The sequence below is a fragment of the Physeter macrocephalus genome, unplaced genomic scaffold, assembly GCF_002837175.3.
Source record: "Physeter macrocephalus isolate SW-GA unplaced genomic scaffold, ASM283717v5 random_164, whole genome shotgun sequence".
In the NCBI taxonomy this organism is placed as follows: domain Eukaryota; kingdom Metazoa; phylum Chordata; class Mammalia; order Artiodactyla; family Physeteridae; genus Physeter; species Physeter macrocephalus.
The window spans coordinates 59,896-78,792 of NW_021145458.1; the positions used below are offsets into that span (position 1 = coordinate 59,896).

Below are 18,897 nucleotides of genomic sequence, written 5' to 3' on the forward strand. Positions count from 1 at the left end.
AAGGCGCTCACACACGCTCAATCTCCTCTCCACCCCCCAACCGCAAATGTGCCTCATTTGCATATAGATAGGGATTAGTGACAGGAAGGAGCCCCAATGGATTATTTCCTCAGATGTCTGGGGTCCTCACCTACCACTGTATAATGCTTTTGAGTCTCTGGTTGTGTCCCTGCCAATTGATCTGGTAAACTTTATTCATTCATTCATCCATTCATTCATTCATTCATTTTTTGTGGTATGCGGGCCTCCCTCTGTTGTGGCCTCTCCCATTGCGGAGCACAGGCTCCAGACGCGCAGGCCCAGCGGCCATGGCTCACGGGCCCAGCCGCTCCGCGGCACGTGGGATCCTCCCAGACCGGGGCGCGAACCCGGTTCCCCTGCATCGGCAGGCGGACGCGCAACCACTGCGCCACCAGGGAAGCCCTTTATTTATTTTTTATAAATTTATTTATTTTATTTGTTTATTTTTGGCTGCGTTGGGTCTTCGTTCAAGTGGGGGCTACTCTTTGTTGCAGTGCGTGGGCTTCTCATTGTGGTGGCTTCTCTTGTTGCGGAGCACGGACTCCAGGCGCTCGGGCTTCAGTAGTTGTGGCTCACGGGCTCTGGAATGCAGGCTCAGTAGTTGTGGCGCATGGGCTTAGGCGCTCTGCGGCATGTGGTATCTTCCCGGACCAGGGCTCAAACCCAAGTCCCTTGCGTTGGCAGGCGGCTTCTCAACCACTGCACCACCAGGGAAGCCCTGATCTGGTAAACTTTAAATACACCTGCCTCCAGGGCACATTTTATGTATTTTGTTTTACAAAGAGCACCACCTTTTAGGCACTGCTGAAAACTTGGCTTTTTATATCTGCCCATCACTGGAGAGTCCCCAGTGTCACAGCTGGAGAAAGGAAGTATGCCCGTTTTTCACATTGTATGCCATGGCTTGTTGATCAGGTGTTCAGAACTCCAGGGGCTTCACCAAGGCTTTGGGAAGGCCCCTCTTCACAGAGTTGGATTTTGCTGGGGTCTGGAGCAGTGCCGAGCTCAGACTTAGTGGCGGACATTGCACTGGGGACTGGCACAGAGGAATGAGTTACCCATTCCCACTGCCCATTTCTCAGCAGGAGCGCTTCAGCAGTGTCAATCAGCCAAACAGTGGTGAGTTCAGCTGAAACATATTCTTGGGCTACCCTTAGCACTTGCTGGTATTCCAGAGGGTATAATGTGAGTGTGCATGTGCAGTGTTGAAATGAATGGCTGTGTCAGGAAGATTGGGTGACTCTGACATAGTCTTTTCTCTGGTTCCTCAGCACCTTCTCCTCCCACGATCTTCTGGCCACAGGCTCTGTGTGACCATGGTTGAGTGTTACCTCTCTGTAAGCCTTGGTTCTGAAAACTGAGGAGGAGGATCTCTGTAGTGCCTCCAAGTGTGTGAGTATGAGACTATGTGCAAAGCCTTCCAGAGGGATGTCCTAATAGTGATGTTTGGATGCAGCCTGACAAGTTCCTAGCACAGGGAGATGTGACCATTGTTTATGGAAAGCCAGTATCAGAAAGACACAAGGCTGCTTTTTGCAAGTTTGCAAAAAGATCTTTTCTTCCCAGAACATGGAAAACCAACACATAGCAGCAGTTGGAGTTGTGCCCTGGACAATGCCTGCTTGCTAAATGCAGAGCACTTAGTCATGCCCATGAAACAGATACCCCGTGTCGTCATATGTCCACAGATAGCATACTGAGCTTATGTTCCTGGTAGGACAGGGTGTGTCTCATACTGTTGCTGTTTTCAAATAAGCTGAGAATTTTTAAATGGAGAATCAGGTTAGAAAAGCAAAGATCAACTGGATCTAATAAGTAGAAAAGTAAGTACACAAAAGAGTAAAGGCATCAGAAGAAGATTAAAAAAAAAAAAGTTCTGTATCCTCTCCATTCATTTATTACGTGTGTGCTTGGCATACATCAGTGGTTGCAGCAGGTGCATTCTTGCCCTTCCCTTCTACAACTTACAGTCTTGTGGAGTGTTGGTTGAGCTGAGCCATTTACTAAATAATAGTTAATATGTATAAGAAAGGAAAAGTTCTAGAAAGCACTATGCAACAGTAAAGGAAACACTAAAGTTACAATTTAAGATAGTATAAAACAAAAGACCTAGAATATTTAAAAAGTGATAAACTATAAAAGGGGTACAAAAGCACAGACAATTAAAAAGTAGGGAGATATTTAAAAAAACAGAACAAAACAGAAAAGAGCTTGAAGAAAAGCCTTAAATTTGGGGGCAGTTTATAAGGTTCTGAGGAGAAGACCTCCACCCAGGATATGGAGAACACCAGGTGTTGAAGAGCTGGGTGTTTCCTTCCTTGCCTTTCCTGGTAGAGGACCTCACAAAGGTCACTGGGAGTTAAGTGGTTCTTGGAACTGATGCCTGCAGGACCCCAGCTTCTAAGTCCATGCTCATTTGGTGTCCCGGTTGAGAAGTGTGGCACTTAACACTGCTGGCAAGTCTGGTGGGCAAAAGTGTTTTTCATGTTGCTTTAATGTTCTTTCCTTGATTACTAGTGAGGTTGAACATCTTTTTGTATGTTTAGTGCTTTCAGGTTTTCTTTTCTGTGAATTACGTGTTTGTTATCTCTTCAACCCATTTTTATTGTTTTAGGGCACTTGATATATTTTGATAGGGATCCTTTAGCTATCATATGCACTGAAAAAGCTCTCTCCGAGGCTGTGGTTGGTCCTTTTTATTTTCATTATGGTATCCTTTATTGTACAGAAATTTAAAATTCTAATTCAAATTTATCTTTTTTTTTAAGGTTAAAACACTTTTTTGGAAATGATTGTGGATTCACATGCAGTTGTTAAAAATAATACTGAGAGGGCTTCCCTGGTGGCGCAGCGGTTGAGGGTCTGCCTGCTGATGCAGGGGACGCGGGTTCGTGCCCCGGTCCGGGAGGATCCCACATGCCGCGGAGCGGCTGGGCCCGTGAGCAATGGCCGCTGAGCCTGCACGTCCAGAGCCTGTGCTCCGCAGCGGGAGAGGCCCCAGCAGTGAGAGGCCCGCATACCGCAAAAAAAACAAAAACAAAAACAAAAAACTGAGAGATCCTGTATGCCCTTCACCCAGTTTCCCCCCATAACATCTTAAATAATAGTACAATATCACAACCAGGATATTGACATTGATACAGAACATTTTCATCACCACAAGGATCTGTCACGTTGTCCTTTCATAGCCACATCTTATCCTCATGTCCTAACTCCCTCTTTAATTCCTGGCAACCACTAATCTGTTCTCTGTTTCTATAATTTTGTCACTTCAAGAGTGTTATATAAATGGGAACTTCCCTGGTGTTCCAGTGGTTAAGGATCTGAGCTTCCACTGCAGGGGACACGAGTTCAATCCCTGGTCAGGGAAGTAAGATCCTGCATGCTGGGCAGTGTGGCCAAAAAAATTTTTTTTTTTTAAATAAATAAATTTATTTATTTATTTTTGGCTGCATTGGGTCTTTGTTGCTGTGTGTGGGCTTTCTCTAGTTGAGGCGAGCGGGGGCTACTCTTCGTTGCGGTGCGCGGGCTTCTCATTGCGGTGGCTTCTCTTGTTGCGGAGCGCGCGCGGGCTCTAGGCGCGTGGGCTTCAGTAGTTGTGGCGCATGGGCTCAGCAGTTTTGGCTTGCAGGCTCTAGAGCACAGGCTCAGTAATTGCGGCACACAGGCTTAGTTGCTCTGCGGCATATGGGATCTTCCCAGACCAGGGCTCGAACCCGAGACCCCTGCATTGGCAGGCGGATTCTTAACCACTGTGCCAGCAGCGAAACCCTGCGGCCAAAATTTAAAAAAAATTAATTAATTAATTTAAAAATTAATGCTATATAAATGAAATCATATATTGTGTAACCATTTGGGATTAACATTTTTCACACCACATAATTCTCTTGAGATTCGTCCAAATTGTTGAGTGTGTCAATTCAAAAGTTCATTACTTTTTATTGCTCACTAATATTCCATGGTATGGATGTACCACAGTTTAACCATTCATCTGTTGAGGGGACCTCTGGGTTGTACCATTTGTTGAAAATGGTTGTACCATTTGTTGTCCCATTTGTTTCTCCCCCATTTAATTGCTTTGTACCTTTGTCAAAAATCAGTCGAGCATTCTTGTTGAGGTCTATTTCTGGATTCTGGATTCTGTGCCATTGATTTATGTGTTTGTCCCTCCACCAATACAGTCTCTTTTTAAAAAATATTTATTTATTTTCCTTATTTTTTTTTTGGCTGCGTCGGGTCTTAGTTGCAGCACTCAGGATCTTTGTTGAGGCATGCAGGATCTTTTTCTTACAGCATGTGGTCTGCTCAGGTTTCTCTAGTTGTGGCACTTGGGCTTCTCTCTAGTTGTGGCATGGGGGCTCCAGGGCGCATGGGCTCCAGGGCGCGTGGGCTCTGTAGTTTGTGGCATGTGGCCTCTTCCGTTGAGACGCGAGAGCTTAATAGTTGTGGCACGTGGGCTTAATTGCCCCAAGGCATGTGGGATCTTAGTTCCCAAACCAGGGATTGAACTAATACCCCCCACATTGGAAGGTGGATTCTTTAGCACTGGAGCACCAGGGAAGTGCTCACCAATACAGTCTTGATTACTTAGCTCTCTAAGTTGATATTAGGTAGAATAATTCGTCTTTATTCTTCTATTTTTTAAAAATTTATTTATTTGGTTGTGCCAGGTCTTCGTTGTGGCAGGCGGGCTCCTTAGTTGTGGCTCGTGGGCTCCTTAGTTGTGGCTCATGGGCTCCTTAGTTGTGGCTTGCCAGCTCCTTGGTTGTGGCATGCAAACTCTTAGTTGCGGCTTGCATGTGGGATCTAGTTCCCTGACCAGGGCTCAAACCCAGGCCCCCTGCACTGGGAGCATGGAGTCTTAACCACCATGCCACCAGGGAAGTCCCTAATTCCTCTTTATTCTTCTTGTTCAAATTTGTTAATGTGTTGAGTAGCTGGAGCTGGTGTATTAAATTTAAGAATATGCAGATTATGACCTGCTGAATGAGGGGACACAAGCCATCCACATGAGGTCCGCAGGTAGCTCCCTCAGCATCTGAGCTCCCATTTTGGGGAAGTGAAAACCATATAGGGTCATTTTTTTTTGTTGTTTTTTTGTTTTTGTGGTACGCGGGCCTCTCACTGCTGTGGACTCTCCCGTTGCGGAGCACAGGCTCTGGACGCACAGGCCCAGCGACCATGGCTCACGGGCCCAGCTGCTCCGCAGCATGTGGGATCCTCCTGGACCCGGGGCACGAACCCGTGTCCCTTGCATCGGCAGGCGGACTCTCAACCACTGCGCCACCAGGGAAGCCCATAGGGTCGTTTTGATTGAAGGTGCAGTTCCAATCCACCCACACAAAGGAGGTAAAGTCACAAGGTCTGTTACTTACAGATCCCAGAAATAGGGGGGTGGGCAATGAGCCAGGGGAAGGGCAGTCATCTGTCTCAGGTCACAAGCGAGCAGGAGATAAAGAGCACCTATTACTTACATGGTGGTCAGGGCAGAGGTCCCTTATTTTTCAGGGGCTCAACTCTAAGTGGTTATTTTAAAAGATGCCCCAGGAAAAGCAAAGTGGGAATTTATGGTGGGAATCTTAAGCTCAGATCCTTATTGGAATGTCCAGACTCTGGGAAATGCCTAGGCAGCAAATCAAAATAGTTGTTTTTTTCATCACGGCTATTTTATTTTATTTATTTTTAACATCTTTATTGGAGCATAATTGCTTCACAATGCTGCGTTAGCCTCTGCAGCACAACAAAATGAATCAGCTACATGCATACACACATACCAATATCCCCTCCCTCTTGCGCTTCCCTCCCACCCTCCCTATCCCACCCGTCTAGGTGGTCACAAAGTACTGAGCTGATCTCCCTGTGCTATGCAGCTTCTTCCCACTAGCTATCTATTTTACATTTGGTAGTCATCACAGCTATTTTAGTTCCTTTGCCTTTCCATATAAATTTTTCTAAATTAATTAATTATTTTGGTTACATTGGGTCTTCATTGCTGCACGCGGGCTTTCTTTAGTTGCGGCGAGTGGGGGCTACTCTTCGTTGTGGTGTGCGGGCTTCTCATTGTGATGGCTTCTCGTTGCAGAGCACGGGCTCTAGGTGTGCGGGCTTCAGTAGTTGTGGCATGCAGGCTCAGTTGTTGTGGCTCATGGGCTTAGCTCCTCCGCGGCATGTGGGGTCTTCCTGGACAGGGATCAAACCTGTGTCCCCTGCATTGGCAGGTGGATTCTTAACCACTGTGCCACCAGGGAAGTCCTGATATAAATTTTAGAATAATCTTGTCTATATATACAAAAGTTCTTACTGGGATTTTGATAGGAATTACGTTAAACCTTGAATTAGTTTTCTAGGGCTGCTGTAAAAAATTACTACAACTTTAGTGGCTTAGAATAACACACACAATTATTCTCTCATAGTTCTGGAGACCAGAAGTCTAAAATTAAGGTGTTGGCAAGGGCTGTGCTCCTTTTGTGGACTCTGGAGAAGAATCTATTCCTTGTCTCCTCTAGCTTCTGGTGGCTGCCACTATTCTTTGGCATTCTTTGGCTTATGGCCGCATCACTCCAATCTGTGCCTCAGGCTTCACATCCCCTTCTCCATCTGTGTGTGTGTATAATCTCTCTGCGTCTCTCTTATAATGAGAATTGTGATTGGCTTTATAATCATCTCCCCAGGTCAAGATTCTTAATTTAATCACACCTGCAAAGACTTTCCTTGTAAGGTACATTTGCACGTTTTAGGGATTAGGACCTGATATCTTTGGGCGGCCATTATTTAGCCTATTACAAACCTGTTATCAATTTGGGGAGAATTGACATCTTTACTCTGTTGAGCTTTCCAATCCATTAACACAGCATGTCTCTCCATTTGTTTAGATCTTTGATTTCTTTCACCAGTGTTGTATGGTTTTCAGCATACAAATTCTGTACATGTTTTGTTAGATTTACACCTAGATATTTCATTTTTAAAGCAGTTTAAATGGTATTATCTTTTAAATTTGGTGTCTGCATGTTCATTTCTAGCATACAGAAATACAATTGATTTTTTTAAAAAATAAATTTATTTATTTATTGGCTGAGTTTGGTCCTTGCTGCACGTGGGCTTTCTCTAGTTGTGGTGAGTGGGGGCTACTCTTCGTTGCGGTGCGTGGGCTTCTCATTGTGGTGGCTTCTCTTGTTGCCGAGCACGGGCTCTAGGCGTGTGGGCTTCAGCAGTTGTGGCTTGCGGGCTCTAGAGAACAGGCTCAGTAGTTGTGGTGCACGGGCTTAGTTGTTCCGTGGCATGTGGGATCTTCCTGGACCAGGGCTTGAACCCATGTCCCCTGCATTGGCAGGCGGATTCTTAACCACTGCGCCACTGGGGAAGCCCTACAACTGATTTTTGTATGTTTGTTTTATATCCTGTGGCCTTGCCAAACTTACTTATTAGTTCTAGGAGTTTGTTTTGTGGATTCCTTGGGATTTTCTACATAGACGATTATGTTATCTGCAAGTAGGGAGAGTTTTATTTTTTTAACTTTATTTATTTTTGGCTGTGTTGGGTCTTCGTTGCTGTGTGCGGGCTTTTTCTAGTTGTGGAGAGCAGGGGCTACTCTTTGTTGCGGTACACGGGCTTCTCTTTGTGGTGGCTTCTCTTGTCACGGAGCATGGGCTCTAGGCGCATGGGCTTTAGTAGTTGCAGCACACAGGCTCAGTAGTTGTATCATGAGGTCCCCAGAGCACGTGGGCTTCAGTAGTTGCAGCATGTGGGCCCAGTAGTTGCGGCTCGCGGGCTCTGGAGCGTGGACTCAGTAGTTGTGGCACATGGTTTTATTTTTAAGTCCCTACGGTTTTATTTTTTCCTTTACCATCTACATGCCTTTTGTTTCCTTTTCTTGTTTTATTACACTGGCTAGAACTTCCAGCACTATGTCAAATAAGAGTGGTAGGGGACTTCCCTGGTGGTGCACTGGTTGAGAATCCACCTGCCAATGCAGGGGACACGGGTTAGATCCCTGGTCCAGGAAGATCCCACATGCTGCGGAGCAGCTAAGCCCGTGTGTCACAACTCCTGAGCCCACTCTCTAGAGCCCGCGAGCCACAACTGTGCTGCAGTTACTGAGCTTGCATGCTGCAATTACTGAAGCCTATAACCAGCACTCCACAGTAAGAGAAGCCACCGCAATGAGAAACCTGTGCACCGCAACAAAGAGTAGCCCCCCCTCACCATAACTAGAGAAAGCCCATGGACAGCAATGAAGACCCAACGCAGCCAAAAAAAAAAAAACCAAAAAAAAACAGTGGTGAGAACAGACATCCTTGCCTTGTTTCTGATCTTAAGGAGAAAGCATTCAGTCTGTCACCATTAGATGCTCTTTATTGAATTGAGAAAGTTGTCCTCTGTTCCTGTCTTTCTGAGAGTGTTTATCATGACTGGGTGTTGAATTTTGTTAGGTACTTTTTCTGCATTAATTAATATGTTCATGTGATTTTTGTTCTTTAGTCTGTTAATATGGTGGATTACGTTGATTGATTTTCAAGTATTGAACTGGCCTTGCACCCTGAAATAAGTGCTACATGGTTATGGTATATAATTCTTTTTATATATTGCTAAATTCTGTTTCTTAATGTTTTGTTAAAAATTTTGTGTCTGTTCATCTGCATTTTCTTTTCTGTTCTTTTTTTTGGTGTTGTCTTTGATGTTGGTGTCAGGTAATGTTAGCTTCATAAAATGAATAGGCAAGTGTTTCTTCCTTCTGCTTTCTGGAAAAGACTATGTAGAATTGGTGTTACTTTTTAAAATATTTGGTAGAATTTATTAGTGAAGCTGTCTGGGCCTAGAGATTTCTTTCTGTGGGAGTTGTTTTTTCTTTTTTTCTTTTTTTTTTTTTTTTTTTTGCGGTACACTGGCCTCTCACTGTTGTGGCTTCTCCCACTGCGGAGCACAGGCTCCGGATGCGCAGGCTCAGCGGCCATGGCTCATGGGCCCAGCCGCTCCGCGGCATGTGGGATCTTCCCAGACCAGGGGCACGAACCTGCATCCCCTGCATCGGCAATTGGACTCTCAACCATTGCGCCACCAGGGAAGCCCTGTGGGAGTTTTTAAATTATAAATTTTTTAAATTACAAATTTTGAGGAATTGGTCTGTTTCATTTGAATTATCAACATCTGTGAGTTATTTGGTAGTATTTCCTTATTATCCTTTTTTTTTTTTTTTTTTTCGCGCCACCAGGGAAGCCCCCCTTATTATCCTTTTTGACATCTGCAGGATCTGTAGTGATATCCCCTGTGTCAATCCTGATATTGGTAATTTGTTTATAGAGATTTGTCAATTTTATTAATCTTTTCAAAGAACCAGTTTTTTGTTTTATTGATTTTTTTTCTGTTGTTTTCAATTTTATTGATTTCTGTGCTTTACTATTTCCTTCCTTCTGTTTGCTTTTGGTTTCTTTTTCTTTTCTTTTCTTTTTTTTTTTTTTTTTTGAGATTCTTGATGTGGGAGCATAGATTATTGGTTTGAGACTTTTCTTTCTTTTTCTAGTGGTTTCAGTGCTATAAATTCACCCCTAAGAGCTGCTTTAGCTGTGTTCCACAAATTTTACTATAACCCCACAAATGTATATTTAGTTCAGTGTAACATTTTATTTCCCTTGAGACTTCCTCTCTGACACAGGAGTTATTTAGAACTACATTGCATAGTTTTCAAGCATTTGGAGATTTTCTTACTATCCTTGTGTTATTGATTTCTAATTTGATTCCATTGGGGTTGGAGAACATTTCAGTATTATTTCAGTTCCTTTAAATTTGTTGAGATATTTTTCATGGCCCTAGATGTGATCTCTCAGGGTATATGTTCTGTGGACATTTGAAAAGAATATATGTTCTGTTGTCAGGTGGAGTGCTCCATAAATGTTGATTAAATCATATTGATTGACAGCATCTTTTAGTTCTTTTGTACCCTTGGTGGTTTTCTTTCTAGTTCTATCATTTGTTGAGAGAATGATGTTGACATTTCCAACTAGAATTGTTGATTTGTTTATTTTTCCTTTTAGTTCTATCAGTTTTTGCTTCTCATGGTTCTGCAGCTCTGTTGTTTGGTGCATATACATTTAGGATTAGTATTCTTCTTGATGGATTGACCCTTTTATCATTATATAATGTACCTCTCTGTCTTTAATAATTTTCTTTGTTCTGAAGTCTACTTTATCTGATATAAATACAGCTCCTCTTGCTTTCTTTTAATTATTGTTTGCATGATATATCTTTTCCCATCCTTTTACTTTCTACCTATCTTTTTCACCTTGGTGTTATCATCTGTTGATTGTCTTTTTTTCATTCAATTTGGGATCTTCTTGGTTCTTGGCATGATGAGTGATTTTTCAGCATTTTTTTGGGGGGCGGGGGGCTGTACCGCATGGCTTGCAGGATCTTAATTCCCTGACCCAGGGATTGAACCCGGGTCTACGGCAGTGAAAGCACCAAGTCCTAACCACTGGACTGCCAGGGGAATTCCCATGATGAGTGATTTTTGATTGAAACTTGAACGATTTTGTATTTTGTTCTGAAACTCTAGATGCTGTTTTAGCTGGCTTTTGTTTGACACTTGTCTGGCAGAGGAAGGGTAGAGGAGGCACTGCCTGATTACTGGGAAGTTTAGGTAGAAGCCCAGGTTCCCCACTCAGCCTTTGTTGACACCTGAAGGCAGGTGAAGTCCTTGTTACTGCTGGTTGAGGGTGGGAGTTCTAGTTCCCTAGGCCTCGCGACTGCTGAGCAATGGTTAAAGTTCTGACTCTCCACCAGTCTTCCTCTGACACCATCCCAGCAGGGATGGGGAGAGGCTCCTTCTTATTGCTTGGGTGGGAATATAGAAATTCAGGTTCCCCATGTGGTTTCCACTGACACCAAGAGGCTGGAGGTAGAGGGTGGTGCATTGTTACTAGCCAGTGAGGATGAAAGTCCGAGCTCCCTCCCCAGTGGAGATATTGGGGTGCCTTGTTACAGCCTCATGAGGGTGGAAGTCTTGGCTCCCCACTTGGCCTTTGTTGGCATGGGTGGGAGTAGGGCCACAGTTTTTTCTGTGGTGTTTTGCTAGAATAGAGCTGTTGCTGTCTAAATGTTTTATGTCTTGCTAGGTTACCCCCTTCTTGTTCCTTTGGATAAAGAGAGAAGACTTTTGTTAGGACGTTTTTTGTTTCATCTGTTGGCATTTCTGGGTTGCCAGCTTCTTCAGCTCCCAATTCTTGTATACATGAGGCAAAAGAAAACCCAAGGAACTCACTGCTGTGTCATTCCTTGAATCCTGGGGTCCCTAGCTGCTCTGCCTTCTTATCTTGACTGTTTAAGAGTCTCATGTTTATTTTATATATATAATATCTAGGCTTTTCCCTTGTATTCAGTGGGAAACTAAGGAGAAGTACATCTATTTCATCTTCCTAGAAGTGAAAGTCCAATGGTCTTTTTTTTTTATGTTTTGTGTTTTTGATATCTTTTAAAAATGAAATCCTTCCTTATTCTGACATTCTGCTATATTCTAAACATTTTAAAGTTCTGCTTTTTACATTTATGTATCTAATCCACCTGGGATTTATCTTGTTTTTGATGGAGAAGTGACAGAAGAACCTAATTGTGTTTTTTTTCTACATAGATAGCCACTTGTCCTGGCGCCTTTGAACAGCTTCTTTGCAAGCAGGTTTTGGGCTCTCCCTCTGGTTCCACAGTCCAGTGTCTACTCTGCCCCATGTAACACTGCCTTAAATACAGTAGCTTTGTGATAAGTCTTGGTTTGGTAGGATAGGACTCCCAGCCCTCAAAATTGTTTTACTTTCTTGGGTTTTGTCTCTGTCTCATGACTTTTAGTTCAAAAACAAAATAAGAACAGGAATAGCGAAGTCAATAGCAAAAAAAAACCTTTTGGCATTGGCTTGTATTTGCATTGACTTTAGAGTACGCTGCCTGTTTCAGTGGCCTTGTTTACTTCAGCAATTTTATTTACTTTGCATTACCCAGGTCAAAAAATATCACGTGACTCCTCAGCAGCTTGGCTCAGGGCAGGGCTTCATCGTTTTCCAGAATGGGAAATTGCTTGTGATGGCTGTGGCCACCTGTGGGCACCCAGAAAGTCCCACAGTGCATCTGTGTGGCTGGCAGCCTTAGAGCAGGGTCATGAGCTGCTTGAAGCTGGTGTGGGGGAGAGGGGACAATGTGCAGGGTTTTAGTCACTGTTGGGGGTGGGGGGCAAGAGAGTTCAAATAAGTTTCGTTCGCTAGCACTGAGTTTGCAAATATATGCAATATGTGGGGTGTAAGAAGTGGGTGGTTGCCACACTTCTCTGTGCAAATACTTGGCTTTTCAATTTTTTTCAAAAGTATTTTTTTAAGACTTAATAATTGTAACATTTGGCACATTGTTTTATCTCTATATATGCATGCACACGGTTTTTTTTTTCCCCTTGGACCATTTCAAAGTGAGTTGCAGAGATTTTTGATACTTCATCCCTAAATACTTCAGAATTGCGGACAATCTGTTATCGAGCCACACCACCATCATCTCACCTAAGAAAATTAACAGTAAATCTCATCTCCAGCCCACATGCACAATTCCTCAGTTATCCCTTTGGGAGCTGGTCTTGTGTGTTTTTTGTTTTTTTTAAAGTAAATCCAACACAAATGAACCTATATATGAAACAGAAATAGAATCAGGGACATAGAGAATAGACTGGTGGTTACCAAGGGGGTGGGGGGTAAGAGAGGGTTGGATTAGGAGTTTGGAATTAGCAGATGCAAACTGGTATATATAGAATGGATAAACAAGGCCCTACTGTATAGCACAGGTAACTATATTCAATATCCTGTGATAAACCATAATGGAAAAGAATATGAAAAAGAATGTACATATACGTATAACTGAGTCACTTTGCTGTACAACAGTAATTAGCACAACATTGTAATTCAACTATACTTCAATAAAAAATAAATTTAAAAAAAAGTAAATCCAGGGTCCAGTCAAGATGTACACACTGCATCTGGTTGCAGTCTTTAAATCTAGAATAGTCCCCTTGTATTTAGAGGCATCAGATTTGGAAAGACCAGACCAGTTATCTTGTAGAAGGTCCCACATTCTAGATTTGTCTGATTGTGTCTTCATGGCCCTGTGTTTCCTATGAACTGGAAGTTAGTTCTAGAGCAGCACTACCCAACAGAAATATAATGTGATCCACATATGTCATTTAATATTTGCTGGTAGTCCTATGGAAAAAAAAATAAAAATAAGCAGGTGGAATTTATTTTAATAATATATTTAATATTTTTATTATGTACTATTTATTAATATTTACTTAACTATACTTAATATTTTTATATCCAAAATATTTCAATATGTAATCAATATTTTTAAAGTATTAATGAGAAATTTTACATTTTTTTTTTTTAATTAATTAATTTATTTAGGCTGTGCCAGGTCTTAGTTGCAGCATACAGACTTCTTAGTTGCGGCATGCGGACTCTTAGTTGTGGCATGCATGCAGGATCTAGTTCCCCGACCAGGGATCGAACCCTGGCCCCCTGCATTGGGAGCGCAGGGTCTTACCCACTGGACCACTAGGGAAGTCCCCAACATTCCTTTTTTATACTTAGTTTTCAGAATCCACGGTGTGCTTTATACTTAATAGACCAGCCACATTTCCAGTGTTTAGTAGCCACATGTAGCTGGTGGCTCTGTACTGGACAGTGCAGGGTGAGACTTGATCCAACTCAGAGTAGATATTTTTGGCAGGAACACTTAGGGGATAGTAACTGCCTGTGCTCAACTTTGAAACCATAGAAGTTGCTGAAGTCTGAGTCTACTCTTCTTCTTTTTCAGGCTTTGGGTGCTCTGGGATGGAGCAGGTGTGCAGAGGCTGAGGACCCAGTTCTGGGACCACGTCACTTGCTTCCTTTCTTAGACTATCTGCTTGAGCAGACTTGAACCCGGGATGAGGATGTCTGTGGCCCTCTCGCTGCTGCTCCCCCTCTGGGGGAGGACATTTCTCCTTCTGCTATCTGTGGCTGTGACTCAGTCCCGCTGGCCCAGTGAGCCTTCGGAGGCCGTCAGGGACTGGGAGAACCAGCTCGAGGCGTCCATGCACTCAGTACTCTCAGACCTCCATGAGGCTGTTCCCACGGTGGTTGGCATTCCTGATGGCACCGCTGTCGTCGGACGCTCATTTCGAGTGACCATTCCAACAGATTTAATTGCCTCCAATGGAGAAGTCATCAAGGTGAGACTGGATATAAACTGTAAATGAGGAATAATTCTCATCTTCCATTTTAGTTTTGATTTCAGTGTTAATTTTAGGTTTTTTTAGTTTTTTAGTTTAGGTTTAGTTTTTCAATTTTCCAGGAATTCTGAGCTCAGTTCTTCCAGGACCTGCTAAGTGTTCCTTAAGAGGGGACAGCCACTGATGTTCACTAGAGGGTCCCCATATATCTCAGAATAGCATCCTAAACCTTTATTCTTGCTCCCATTTTGAGGGTGTCACCATTAAAAAGCTTTTACATATGTACTCTGGAAGATCTTTTGGTCATCAAGTTAGGGATTTGATGGAAGGGCCTGTGTGTAGGAAATGGTCTGCTTTCATTAACCATGGGATTAAACCCAAGAAATATGGAACTTTTAAATGCTTTGAACCTATTTTTTAAAAATAAGGTATAAGTAAATATTGGAGTTTTGCTTTGGTGTTCTATGTTTACTAATGTATTTGGTCACTTAAGAACAAAAATTAGTACTTAAATTTCAGCCTTGCCTCATCTCCTTTTCGGGAGGCAACTCAGAAAACAAGGGGATCTGAGATCTTTGTAACTGAAGAGTGTCTTGTCCAACCCAGGGTGGAAATGAGTTGAAACAGGAAGCTTTTGTGTGAAGAAGTACCATCCCTTTGTCTGGGGCTGTGGGACCTTGGAATTTCCCCTACTTCCTGATTGAGTTTGCATGGGAGCCGTGTGGGTGGGTGGGATGTACTCCTCAAGCTATGAACATCTCCTAGAGCAGATGTCAGCACACTTTTTCTTAAAAAAAAGCCAGATAGTAAGTATTTTTTTGGCTTTGCTAGCCATATGGTTTCTGTTGCAACTCCTCAACTTTGCCAGTGTAGTATGAAAGTAGCCATAGACAATATGCAAGCAAATGGACATGGCTCTGTTCCAATAAAACTTTTTTTAAAAATTAAATTTATTTATTTATTTAATTTATTTTTGGCTGCATTGGGTCTTTGTTGCTGCACACGGGCTTTTCTCTAGTTGTGGCGAGCGGGGCTACTCTTCGTTGTGGTGCGTGGGCTTACTGCTGTGGCTTCTCTTGTGGAGCATGAGCTCTAGGCGCATGGGCTTCAGTAGTTGTGGCACGTGGGCTCAGTAGTTGTGGCTTATGGGCTGTAGAGCGCAGTAGCACGGGCTTAGTTGTTTCATAGCATGTGGGATCTTCCCGGGCCAGGGCTGGAACCTTGTGTCTCCTGCATTGGCAGGCGGATTCTTAACCACTGTGCCATCAGGGAAGTCCTCATGGCCATAGTTTTCTAACCCTTGGCCTACAGCATTCTTTCCCCAGAGGTGTGGCTTGAATATGAATTAAAAATATTCCAAGGTCTATACTTCGTTATGGTAGTTTTTAATATCTGTTTTGCACTTAGATTTCTACATACACATAGTGTTCTGGCTATTTATTGGTATGTTTAAAGCATAAGAACATAGTGGTTTGAAACAGCCAATTTGTTTTGCTCACAATTTTGTGGCCAAGAATTCAGGGATTTAGAGCTCATCTGGAAATCTCATCTCTGCTGCACATGGCACTAGCTAGAGTGGCTCACCTGGTCCTGGAGGATCTACTTCCAAGATGGCTCATTCATGGCTGGCAAGTTGGTTCTGCCTGTTGACAGGGAGCTTACCTGGGGCTGCTGATCAAGGTCCTTGGTTTCTCTCCATGTAGACCTTTCCACAGATACCTGGATTTCCTCACAGTACAATAGCTGGGTTCCAAGATTGAGTATTCCAAGATACAGGAAGTGGAAGCTGCCAGTCTCTTAAGGCCTGGTCTTGGAAACTTGCACAGTGACACTTCCTTTGTACTCCATTGGTCAAAGCACACCCAGGCTCTAATGAGTCTTTACCAACTTGCCTCTCTCTGACCCACAAGCCCCAGGCATCTAGATTAGAAATGGTCACAAATTCCATGCCACTCTTCTCATTGAGAGGTGTGTCTATGCCCCTTTCCCTTGAATCTGGGCAGACCCACTCCTCACCTGACCCTCCTTGTGTTCTCTTCCTTTTCCTTTTTGACCCCCTCTCTTTAGTTCATGGCTTGTTCTTAGGGTGGCCTTGTGTTCTCAGAGGTGGTCATACTTCCGAAGATCCTGGGTCAGTTCCATGGAGCTCTTTCTAGTTTGTAGAGTCTTTGAGAAAGATTTCCATGTAATCTTCATAACACCCTAGTAAGCCAGTTTCTAGTTTATTAGATGAAAAATGGCGTTTGGGAAGGTACATTTCTTACCCAGCATCAAATTTCATCTTCTGAATATCCAAACCCTGTAGTGATTACCCTTGTTCCAGAGGCCACTGGGATGTTGTACATGGATTAGTCTTGACCAAAGGTGCCTTGAGTCGATACAGTGAGCTGAGTATTTGCTGTGTCTGGCAGAGGGACATTTAACAGGCTTATTCACTGGGGGAGCAAAGAGATTTTACTAGGAAAACAGGATTTTATCTGAGCATATCTATCTGTGGAAAGCAGACCATTTAGTAGATGATTAACCTGTAGAAAAACAGGTGAAAATGTGTGACTCTTCATCCCGAACAGTCTTGACATCAGGGTTGTGTGGGGTGGGAATGAGATCAGAAAGCCTGACTTCCTTCCTGGAGCTTTGGTTTCCCTATGTGTAAAACAGGATTGAAAAGTCTTTACATTAAAGGAGTTGTTTTTTTCCCCCCCATTATAATAATGATGTATAAATGTACATTGTAGAAAAAGGGAGAAAGAAAATCTCCTGTGGTTTCTACCACTAGCATACTCCTCCATCATTTTCTGCGTTCATCAAGAGGTGTCAGTGTCACATACGCACACAGACATTTTAGACAGACCTGAAATCATGCTGAATCTATTTTTTAACCTTTTTTTCATTCACTGTAGTTTGAGTTTTTTCCCTTGGTTATTAAGTATTCTTTGGGAATGTAACTTTTAATGGCTTCCCAATATTCTTGTGTATGTGAGGAATATTTCAGATCTTGGTCCCAAGAAGCCTTGTTGGGATGACCTCCATATCATATCCATTACTATTACTGTCATCCAAACTACCACTTGCTCACCTCTTCCTAGGCGCCCTGCCTCTGTTCTTAACCCCTTAGTCTGTTCTCCATACTGAGGCAAGAGACATCTTTATCTTTGTAAAGCTTACATCTGCTAAAAACAGGCCTCCCCTACCCCCCTGCCCTTAGGAGTAAGCCCTATTTGATCTGCCTCTGGCCTCTTCTCTCTCCCCTTTCCCTTTGCATATGTTGTCCCAGCCACACCAGCCTCTTTCTGCCCCACAGATATGCCAAGCTCAGGGCCCACCCCAGGCTGCTGGCTCTTTTTCTTCTGTCAGCATGGGTACAGCCACCTCTTTCAGGCTTAATTTCAGCATTGGAGCCCTTTCCCTCCACCCTGATGAAGGCAGATTTCTCACAAAACCCTGTGTTATCTTCTTAGCAAATTTTTGTACTTGAAATTCTTGTTAGTCTTCATGTTTGATTCCAGTCCCATAGTAGGCCTTAAAATGTTTTTGGGCTGGCAGAGGGAAGAAGAACCCCCTCAGTACCTGCAAACCTGCTTTGGATTGTCAAAGCCTACCTGCCAGGGACTTCCCTGGTGGTGCAGTGGTTAAGAATCCACCTGCCAATGCAGGGGACACAGGTTTGATCCCTGGTCCGGGAAGATCCCACATGCCGTGGAGCAACTAAGCCCATGTGCTGCAACTACTGAGCCTGTGCTCTAGAGCCCACGAGCCACAACTACTGAGCCCTCATGCCACAACTACTGAAGCCTGTGTGCCTAGAGCCTGTGCTCTGCAACAAGGGAAGCCGCCTCAATGAGAAGCCCGCGCGCCTCAACGAAAAGTAGCCCCCACTCACCACAACTACAGAAAGCCCACGAACAGCAACGAAGACCCAACACAGCCAAAAATAAATAAATAAAATAAATTTATTAAAAAAAAAAAAAAAAAAGCCTACCTGCCTGTTTGTAGGAAGAAATGCCAGCCTTTGTCAGGCCAGTAAGAGACTAAGCTTGCCTAAGCCTCATGTGGGGTTCCTAGGTAAGGGTTGGCCTTCAGTCAGTTAGCCGAATTGCCTAATGAGGACTCACAGGCAGAGCATGGTCTGTCCTGAGACCTGATGAGATTAGATGGTGTGGTTGTCATACTTGCTGACTGGTCAGGAGATGTGCATGGGGGTTGGTGATAGAGTAATTCAGTGTTTGTAACAGACCATGTAACAGTCTATAGAAGGGGTAGAAAATTAAGTCTCATGCTAAGTGAGCTGCACTGGCTGCCTGCCAAGCCTTGTTGGACCTGTGTGGGCTGATGGTTGTGGTATTTCAGGAGATTGTGGCAACTTTGGGAATCACAGTGACAGAGGAAGTGCTGCTTGGCATCAGCCAGGTATGCCCATCGGGTAACATCAACTCCTAAAACAAGCACTTCCCTATATTTTATACACCAGGCTTCAAGGAAGCAGGTCAGGAGAAAGAAGAAGGGGACATGCCTGCCTGGAGGATTAACCCTGAGGTCCTGGATCCTTTGCTCTGCCCCACATCTGAGACTCTTGCATGTCCAAACAGCCCTTGTCCAGTCTCATCCCAGCCAGCACCTATTACTTCCCTGCTGTTCTCTAGCTCTAC

At 43.6% G+C, this 18,897-nt stretch overlaps 1 protein-coding gene across 11 annotated transcripts in view; it reads left to right on the forward strand.

The window, feature by feature from the left end:
* DAG1 (dystroglycan 1) overlaps positions 1 to 18,897 on the forward strand; it is a 62,555-nt gene that overhangs the window by 31,592 nt on the left and 12,066 nt on the right. For 6 of the 11 annotated variants that reach the window (XM_028484437.1, XM_028484438.1, XM_028484436.2 and 3 more), the window contains 2 exons: positions 1,293 to 1,413; positions 13,855 to 14,251. The exons of 1 other annotated variant lie outside the window; for it this stretch is intronic. In XM_028484437.1, the coding sequence (XP_028340238.1) occupies positions 13,967 to 14,251 (285 nt within the window). In that variant the 5' untranslated portion in view covers positions 1,293 to 1,413; positions 13,855 to 13,966. The remainder of the gene's footprint in view (positions 1 to 1,292; positions 1,414 to 13,854; positions 14,252 to 18,897) is intronic. 4 more of the 11 variants (XM_007129854.3, XM_007129852.4, XM_007129855.4 and 1 more) reach the window with 1 other exon arrangement.